Source organism: Corythoichthys intestinalis, chromosome 3, assembly GCF_030265065.1.
Source record: "Corythoichthys intestinalis isolate RoL2023-P3 chromosome 3, ASM3026506v1, whole genome shotgun sequence".
Classification (NCBI taxonomy): Eukaryota; Metazoa; Chordata; class Actinopteri; order Syngnathiformes; family Syngnathidae; genus Corythoichthys; species Corythoichthys intestinalis.
This window is the reverse complement of record NC_080397.1, coordinates 24,937,600-24,947,585: the sequence shown is the minus strand read 5'-3', so window position 1 is coordinate 24,947,585 and position 9,986 is coordinate 24,937,600. Positions and strand designations below refer to the sequence as shown.

At 40.8% G+C, this 9,986-nt stretch overlaps 1 protein-coding gene across 1 annotated transcript; it reads right to left on the bottom strand.

The window, feature by feature from the left end:
* Window positions 1-373: 373 nt before the first annotated feature.
* Window positions 374-8,702, bottom strand: cfap157 (cilia and flagella associated protein 157). Its single transcript, XM_057832486.1, has 5 exons — window positions 8,370-8,702; window positions 4,986-5,254; window positions 4,012-4,135; window positions 3,699-3,945; window positions 374-1,044 (listed from the first exon to the last, which is right to left on the bottom strand). Exons 1-5 carry the CDS (start codon window positions 8,450-8,452, stop codon window positions 1,042-1,044), a joined length of 726 nt encoding a protein of 241 aa, XP_057688469.1. The 5' UTR covers window positions 8,453-8,702; the 3' UTR covers window positions 374-1,041.
* Window positions 8,703-9,986: the final 1,284 nt, after the last annotated feature.

The window sequence follows — 9,986 nt, the reverse complement described above, 5'->3', positions numbered from 1 at the left end:
TACCAAGCATCATTCTCAAAACATCCACTTCATTCAAGCGCCACACAATATTGTGTTCTATTTGTATATTAACACAGAACTTACAAAAAGAAAGATTAGATGCCCAGCTTTCATCATTAAAAAGTTTGTTTCTACTCTTTTTCGTTTTTTTAGTTATGAGCTGATGAACATCATAAACATTGTTATACGTCTTTGGTAGTGAATGAGTTAATTGTCTGGTGGTGGAGGGCGGGACATACGGTGTAAACACAGAAAACAATAACAACTTTTACCATCTGACAATTGACTTTTAAAATGGAAAAATCTCATCTTAACCATTAAGAACCGTGTTAGAAGTGTTTCCAAAAAATGTTTCTAAATGTCTATTGAAATATTAGGTCAATTTAATTAATAGTTGATGTGCAAATCTTACATATTGGTCATTTAAAAGACAGTATGCAGTATTTCATCATATGTATATATTAAAGCCTGGTGTGATTGGTTGTTTGTCGATATGTGCCCGGGCAACAAGTTTAGAGTGTACCCAGCCTCTTACCCATTGTTAGCTGGGATAGGCTATAGCACCCCTGCGACCTTCGTGAGGATAAGCGGTACAGAAGATGAATTAATATATTGTTAAAGTGTGTAAGCTGTAGTTTGTGTTAGTTTATGTTGCAGAGTGTACATTTTGTGGTACTTTGTATGAGACTTTCAATATAACAGTTTCTAATAGTTACTAGTCATTGTCCTCTGTATGACATTCTGATCTATCACTGATTATTTAATTTTTACAAAGGATTCTGTATTTTGGAAACAGTCTTTTCTAGTTTCTGAAGTCGGTTCATGACTTTTGTAGTATGTCAGGGATAATGACATCGAGCAATTTGAAGTCAGTGAGAAAACTCGTGTGAGTGTCTGCTCCTCTTTCACAACTTTGTCTCGATGGCGGCCACTATGAACTGAACACTTCATTGCACTTCCTGGTCCTGCGGTCTTTGTGGCATTCCAGCAGGTTGTGAGGTCCGTTTAGAAATTTGTAAGGACAGCATCTAAGATGATCGGTCACTGCGAACAAGAAAATAGAAATACACAATTTATTCATATAGGCAAATATTGAACCAATAACAGACAGTTTTAGTCCCGAGAAGGTTCAAGTCAGGAAAGACCTGACCAGAGAGGTTTTACGCCTAAGAGAAGGTATTAGTCACAACCAAATGCTGTAGTCTAGTTCCAAGTGAAAGGTCTACTGTCAAAGAAGTTTCTCATCTCAAGAAAGGTTTTTGTCCTAAGAGAATAGTCTTGTCTAGTCTCAAGAAACCCGAGAAATGTTTCTTTTAGTTCCATGAGAAGGGACTAGTCTCTAAAAGAATGTCGTCTCAAAAGAAGTACCGGTACATAATCCCTTGATAATGTTGTCATCAGAAGACAAAGTTTTGGTTTCAAGGGAAGTTACTATTCTGGAGATGTTTTCATTTGAATAGAAGCTTCTAATCCCATGTGAAAGTCTAGGGAACAATCAGGTTAATCTGAAACACGAATACAGTTCCAAAATGAGATTAGTCCCAAGAGGTTGTACTTGAGAGAAGGCCCTAGTCCAAAGATTAGGTGCTTGTTCCAAGCAAATGTTCTACTCCTGAAGTTTTTGTGCCTTAATGCTATGTTCTTAATTGAAGGTTCTCTTCTAGTTTTTACTGGGTCTGGTTCTAAGAGAAATCCATAGCCCCAGGGTGAATAGTTTTTTGTTTTGTCGTTAGGAACTGTTTTCATCTCAAGGCCAATTTCAGAGCCATGGTTCTCATCCAACAGTTAAATTCTTGTTTCTGGGGAAGGTTCAAATTCTGAGAAAAAGGATTTCATTTTAAAGTTGAAATTCCGTGAGGAGGTTTTTGTCTTGGGAAAAGGATGGACTCCAGGTGAAGCTTCCAATCAGGAAGAATTCTGGTTTGGGCTCGCGAGTCTAAATCCTCATCCCGAGAGAAGCTCTTAGACATGACAAAAGGTTTCACTTCCAAAAGAAGCTTCTATTCAATGAGCAGTGGCAGACTTGGCAATTTTGGGGCCTAAGGCGAACATATCCAGGGGCCCCCATCATGGGTCAGGGGTTAAAAAGGTGAGAAGGATGTGGAGGAAATATGGTCCGGTACACTAGGGCTGTCCTAAACGACAAATTTTCTCCTGATTAGTCAGCCTAGACTAGTTTTACGATTACTCGACTAATCTAATATTTTTCTTTTTTTTTTTTTTTTTTTTACTAATTTAGCAATGAAATTTTTGTTGACGCTTATTAATTCACAAAACCATTTTGGAACACTTAAATTCTTTATTAAAGTACAAATAATCATGCAAATAACAATAATTCATCACAAATAAACAATGAGGTTAAATGCTGAAAGAATGGAGAGTAAACAGATTCAGAACACTGACTTTGCCTTTCCAACATTATTCAAAATAATTGTGCAAAAGAATGGAAAGTAAACAGATTCAGAACACTGACTTTGCCTTAAAAAAAAATTCTAGCATTATTATGATAGTATACGATCTACTACTACTACTACTACTACTACTCGTACTACTATCTACTATAGTATAATAATTATTCATTGCCAATCATATTTGTCCTAAAGAGTGTCATTTGAAAGCTATTCTTAGGGTAGAATCTGTATTCTGTAGTATTTACTCTACATATTATAATACTAATTCAGAAGTATGTGGTATGTAACTCCAGAAATCGCTATTTATACGACGAACATGTCATGCTTTTACTTTGAAATATTCACCGGAGGTACGTTCGCTAAACCACTAACCGAAAGCTTTAAACTCCGTAAAAAAACATTCTTCGTCATTGGTTGTGGTGTCACTAATAGATTCAATTTTTTTTTTTTCGTTGGCAGCTGTTGAGTGTTACTGTATGACTGATTGGAACTGTACTGCATTTTTTTGCCACAGGGTATGCTGTCATGTATTTTATGTTCGGTGTGAAGAAGAACAAAGTTAAAAGAAGCATTAGCGGCCTGCTCTCAACTTCTCCCTCACTGCACTTTGGCTCTCATGGAGAGCACGTTTGCTCATGTGTTCGAAATAAACGATAGCTGACGTGCAAAGTAGCAGTGAGCTGTAAAAATAGCGAGCTTAGTGGCGTGAAAAACGCAGGAGAGCTAAGTGAAGCTAACGAACAGCTAAGCGGAACTAAGCGAAGCTAAACGGAGCTAAGCGAAGCTAAACGGCGCTAAATGAAGCTAAGCGACTGACACTCAGTCCGTCGTCGTGGAACAGTCCATTGTAGTGCGTGTGTGTGGGGGAGAGATAATATAAATGCAGCATTCAAATGGCTTTCTTTTTTGTTTTGTTATTTGTTTGTTTGATATGCTGACATAATCATACATGACGAATAGTTGGAGGTGCTGCTGGCTCCGGTGGCCCCAGCCCTCGCTTGTTGGGGCAAGGGTAGCTGGTTGGGGGCCCTTTACAGGTTGGGGGCCTAAGGCGATCGCCTACTTCGCCTGAATAGTAGATCCACCTATGGCAATGAGAACATCTAGAGAGGGTATAATTCATTTTGAGGCTCTTCAAAAAGAAGCTTCTTATCCAGAGCAAAGTTTTTGAGTCATGAAAGGTTTTTAATCCCTAGAGAAGGTCCCAGTCCTAAAAGGTTCTCATCATGAGAAAAAGTTCCCATCCCAAGTCCTTATAGGTCTTTGTATGCATGTGTATTTGCTTACCTTCCTGCGGCAGAGCTTGCGCCTGGGTTTCTTGACGAGCTCTTCCTGGAGGCGGCTGACCTCACAGAAAAGCTCTAGCTCCCTCTTCTGCATCACATCCTTCTCCTGCCACAAGGTCATATTTTCCCCTAACATTTTTTGCAGCTGAAGCAACTTCTCGCTGTTCTGCTCGCGCTCCTGCTCTAGCATCTTGGCCATCCTGTCCTCAAACAGCACCTCCATGTTCCTCATGGTCTCGGCGATCATGCTGCGGAGACAACAACGTTCACACTTCATGCAAAAAAGTGAGGGAGGAAGAAGAAAGAGGTATTACTTGGTTTTGTCGCGCTCTGCTTCCTCCTTGAGGCGGCGGACAATGGCCTCCTGGTCCCGCTTCTGCTTCACCAACTTTTCCTCAAGACCCACGAGCTGCCCAGACTGAGCCTCCAGGTTTTCCGCTGAGGACAAAAAATTAGAACAATAGGTTGGCACTTTTTACAATAGGTTGTCATTTGTGTGCATCCTTCTGCAAGTTGTTTGCTAATTCTAAATACAGGTTCAGCACTCTCTCTTACTTTGATCATGACTGTGATAGTGACATTCTATTTTTAATCAATGGCAAAAAATTCTGTTTCCTTTTTTCCTGGTTGTTTTTCCACAACATGACTCCAGCTAGCAATTTAACAAGCGCCTGATTAAGCTATAAATATACCTAGACTCAAAACAAGCACAGATAATGACAAAAAAAAAACTTCTAATTACAACTCTCCTGAAATTAGATGATTTCCAACTACTAATGAAAATGATTAATTTTCTGCACATCATTAAAGAATGTGAATGAACATACAATACGAGCAAGTAAAGACTACTGGAGTCTACATTTTTTTAATATTTAGTTTATGTAGTTTAATATTCATGGTCGTTTTGATCATTTTTATGACGCTTATGTAACTGGTTTGATCCGCGCCAGCAATGTGACCAGATAAGGAATAGAACTCAAGCCACAAGCGCAGCAAGCAAGGTGGTACAGCAGGATAACCACCAGGCTAATAGCACTGGGCGCTAGTGGGCATCAGGCGGGAGGTTTCCTCGGCATTCAACGCAATTGCTTCCACCCATTACACTTAAATAATTTGATTGGTACTATAACTTTTTTATGACCTGTTTATGTAGCTTGTATGTTGTTTCTATTCGTTTGCATGATTGCTCATATGGTTTGTAAGATTTTCTCATTTCAGTTAATGTATGTAGTTTGTAGGAAGCGTTTTTGCAGTTTGTTTTGTAGTTGTTTTGTGTTGTGTGGCTAACCTTGCGTGCTGATCACTGTGTTGAGCTCTTTTATCCGTGCCTCCAGCTGCTCTACTGTTACTTCCAGTTGCTTTATGATCTCCTTTTGGTGCTCTGCCTCCTCCTGCTGACTTTCCACCTGCTCCATCAGCATTTCCACCTTTTTGTCTTTGTTATCCAGCATGCGTTTCTGGGAGCGAGTGATGTCCGCCTTGTCCTTGCGCAGCACCCGCTGCTCGTAGAGCAGGTCCTTGACCTGCTTTTCCAGCTCCTCGCATTTGCTCTGGCATCTTGAAGAAAATAACATAACACCATTAAATATAACTTGATACAGAGGTTAGTGACACTTGACTTGAACACAGGTCGGGAGTTCAAATCCCGATCAGAGCAACATCACACTCCAGTGGAGGTTCTTAGGCAAGACCCTTAATTCTATCGGGCCTACCTAAGTACATGGAAGAACACAATATAGTCACACCGGCTCAGACATCGCCCAGGTTAACAAGGTCAATGTCAGTTACAAGAGAACCAAGACAACCTGATGTGCAATGGGCTACTGTAACAAGTCATAGCTGGACAAGGGCAGAGAATGTGAAGCTTTTGAAATGCTACTACACCAGCAATCCTAGACAGAGGGGATACATGCAGCGAACGGGGGGCCAATGGATACTTTGCACCCTAAAATCATGGTTAGTAAGAAGCAACTGTTGGACCAGTGTTCCCATTTCCGTAACTGGAAACTCAGATCAAAGCTACAGTACAGGCTGATGAGACACTAGGCAAGGCAAGGCAAGGCAAATTTATTTATATAGCACAATTCAACACAAGGCAATTCAAAGTGCTTTACATCACATGAAGATCATAAAAACCACATTTAAATCAATACAACGTAAAAACCAAGACAAAAGATCGCATTTAATCACAAATAGAATAAAAATAAATAAATAAAAATAAAACAGAAATAAAAATAAAACAAACTACTACTAATAATAATAATTGAAATCAGCAATGGAGATAAGCACAACAGGAATAGAAAGCAGGTAGATTGAAATATATAGCCAGTTATGGATATGCAGTGCTAAACAAAAGCATTTTTAGCCCTGATTTAAAAGAGCTAACAGTTTGAGCATACTTCAGACGTTCAGGTAACTTGTTCCAGAGGTGAGGCGCATAACTAAATGCTGCCTCACCCTGCTTGGTTCTTGTTCTTGGAACATGCAGAAGACCGGTTCCAGACGACCTTAGGGGTCTAGATGTCTCATAGGAATCCAACAAGTCAAGCTTGTATTTTGGTCCAAGGCCATTAAGTGTTTTGTAGACGAGCAGTAGTATTTTATATTCTATCCTTTGATTCACTGGAAGCCAGTGTAGCGATTTCAAAACCGTTGTAATGTGGTCCAGCTTCCTTGTATTTGTGAGGACTCTGGCTGCAGCATTATGTACTAGCTGCAGCTTCCTGACTGATTTTTTATCAAGACCTGTAAATATACCGTTGCAATAGTCCAATCTGCTGAAAATGAATGCATGCAAAAGTTTTTCCATGTCTTGTTGAGTCAGAAGCCCCTTAATTCTGGTTATATTTTTTAGGTGGTAATAAGCGGATTTAGTGACGGACTTTAGATGGCTATCAAATTTTAGGTCTGAATCAATAATTACGCCAAAGGTTCTGACTTGATTTGTAGCTGTAAGTGACATTGTGCCAAGTTGCCTGCTTACCTTTCCTTTTTTGGCCCCAAAAATGATCACCTGTCTTCTCCACATTTAACTGGAGAAAATTCTGGCACATCCATTCATTGATTTGATGAATGCATTTACTCAGGGAGACTAAGGGACTATAATCATGTGGGGACACAGAAATGTACAGTTGTGTGTCATCTGCATAGGCGTGATAGGAGATGCCATACTGTTCCATTATCTGAGCTAACGGAAGCATATAGATGTTAAATAAGAGTGGTCCAAGAATTGACCCGTGAGGGACTCCACACGTGAATTTGGTTCGTTCTGACTGATAGTTTCCGGTTGACACAAAGAAATCCCTATCATGTAAATAGGATGTAAACCACTGAAGAATAGTGTCAGTACAGTACAGTACAGTACTACAGCAATGCTACAGCAAAGGGAGCCAGGAAATGAGCTCAATGAGTGGATGCGATCATCACTTACACAGGGTTGGGGACCAAGTCCTAACAGATACAAACAGTATGAATACAGGAACTGCTGAACTACAAAGGAAGATCATGACCCAGATAAAAACCAAGGGCTCTTGGTCGATACCAAAGCTATGCTGGCAAATGCCTATAGAAGATCTGCTAGTAGATTTGAACGATGCTCTGAAGTTGATCACTATGCTCAAGTTACAGCAGCACCAATGCACTCCCGTCTATGTATCTGCCAGAGAGTTGACTCGAGCCCAACGAGGTACGGGCAGCCGAGCTCCTGGCAACCAAGCCCAGCCACCCGGAAGGACGAATCAACGAGGAGAGTGGAAGGAGCACCAGGGAAGGCACAACAAGCCATATCCTCCCAGGCCCGGCAGGAGAAGGTCTGGAAGTCACGCCAACAAACCTACTGTGAGCGAACCCTGTTACTGAGTTCGCCAGCTCACAGACAGGCGAACACGAACATTGCACCGTGAGTGTGATCTGCTTATGTGTACTATATACAAGTGTAAATTGGGAGTAGGTGAGACAGAGCAGCTGTAATTGGTACGAGCCACTCAGGTCCCGCAAATGTGAATGTGGTTATAGTGCATTAAAATTGGGGGAAGTAGTGGTGGGGTGGGGACATAAATGTGGGTCCACAGCACAACATGGCACTGGGGTCTACCTCATCTAATGACTCCCCATCCCACGCCAACCCGTTTCCCAGGTTGTGTGGCGTTAGGATTGGATAGGAGTTGTGGAGCAAGAATATGATGTGTGCCCCAAGTGCCTATTTACTAAGTGTATTGTGCGAAACTAGTTAAGTGAGTTAAGAAGGGCAACCAAGCGGGTCCTATCCTACCAGGTGGATGGAGGTGTGCACCCACTCCCAGCCCCACCACCCTACATACGACAAGGTGCAGATGTGGAAGATGACGTTCCAGCAGCGATTTTGATTTGTCGATTGATCGAATACAGAGGATGGATGGATGGATGGATGGATGGATGGATGGATGGATGGATGGATGGATGGATGGATGGATGGATGGATGGATGGATGGATGGATGGATGGATGGATGGATGGATGGATGGATGGATAGAGAGAGAGAGAAAGAGAGAGAGAGAGAGAGAGAGAGAGAGAGTAAAAGAAATACTTTTTAAAAAATTGAAATTGTAAACACTGCTCACGCGCTCGCGTAGACGCACGCAGTTGACCGCTCTGATAAATACTGTGGTAGGCTAGTAATAAAAATAATAACTTACTTTTCCAGTTGCTCCTCCAAATATCGTATTTGTGTGAGATACAACTTTTCTGTGTCCAAAACTTCAATTATTTCATCAGCCATGGTGAACTCTTTAATTTTCAGTTGATTTTCGTTTCTTTAAATTTGATTGTTTTCTTTTTAAAAAAAAAAAAAAAAAAAAAAAACTCAAGACGTAAGAGGCAGCAGGTGGCAGGGAGCTGGTCGGTGCCACATGCCGCTACCTCTTGTAACATTTACCATTTACGTTGTCCCAGATAGGTTTGCTCAATTGAATTTCAGTTCCACTTCATCCCCTCACGTCAAATCAGGATATGATTTAACAGCTTTGACCAAGAGACATGACGTCGTCACAATCACAAGTCCTACTTTGTCAACGTGCTTGGGCTGCATTGCTGCAAACGGCCACCAGAGGACGGCCTCGTTCTTCATTACTTCATGAGCGATGTTTAAAGGCAAGAAGAAACTCCATGACTTTATTTTTGTCAGCCAATGTTTCCTATCCATAATGCGAGGATTTGGCGTTTGAGCGCAGACCACATGAAGAAAAAAATCAATTAATTGGCTATAATCACCAACCTTTGACATACATTGCAGCTTGTTACAGAGCATAAATAAACTTGAGTTTTTAAAAGTACATTTTAAGGTTACTTTCATTTTTATCACCTATTTATTTCTCCCATAACATGTATTTATTACTTCATTAGAAATGTATTTAAGATTGTTGGATTTGTTTTAATTTATGCTTGTACACCTGCGGTCAAGTCAGCTTGTCTAATGTTATACCATTCCAAATCAGGCTCATCTTGCAGGGGTGTCAAACATACGGCACACGGACCGGAAGCAACATACCAGGGTGTAAACTGGCCCAAGGCGTTGTTCTGCCTGACAGGCACGTTGTCGCTCATTCATACTGTATATACAAAATCACATGCTTTTATTTTGACATCGGCGCTGTAAAAACATAGATTTGTCATTTGTGTGATCGAGATCATGCATTACTGCACGTGAATCACTCTCGTGTCCACAGTTACGTTTGTTCATTCACCCCGCCTCAGTAAATATAGATTGGAGATCTAGCACCGTCAATGGCAGCCAATGAGTTAACAAGGAAGTGACCCAAAAAATGCCTCTTTACCAACAGGAGGTGACCTGGACATGTCCTAAAATCAACAGGAAGCAGCCCGGAGATGCCCAGAAAATCAACATGAACCTATCCAAAATTTACAGGAAGTTGTTTACATGTTTATTTAGAATATTCAATACATAGGTACCAATAATCGGTGACAATAATCACCTGTGAGTAAATTAAAATTACATCGAAGTAACGCAAAATTAACTCATTGCCTGCTTTTCACAACAATAGATGTCCAATTCACTTAACACTGGAAGAACTGGCTGTGAAAGCTCATCTTTCAGTGCCATTGACAGGGCTCAACGTCCAATCCATTATAACTGGGAGGGGGCGAATGAACATTCGTTCCAATGGCAGCCAGTGAGCCAAAAATAAACTAGTGTGGCCCATATGAGAGCTAACCACATGACTTAAAATGAGTTTGACACCTGTAAGTTATAGCATTTTGTTCACAAGACAGTCTATAGCGGGTAAAATGTGAAT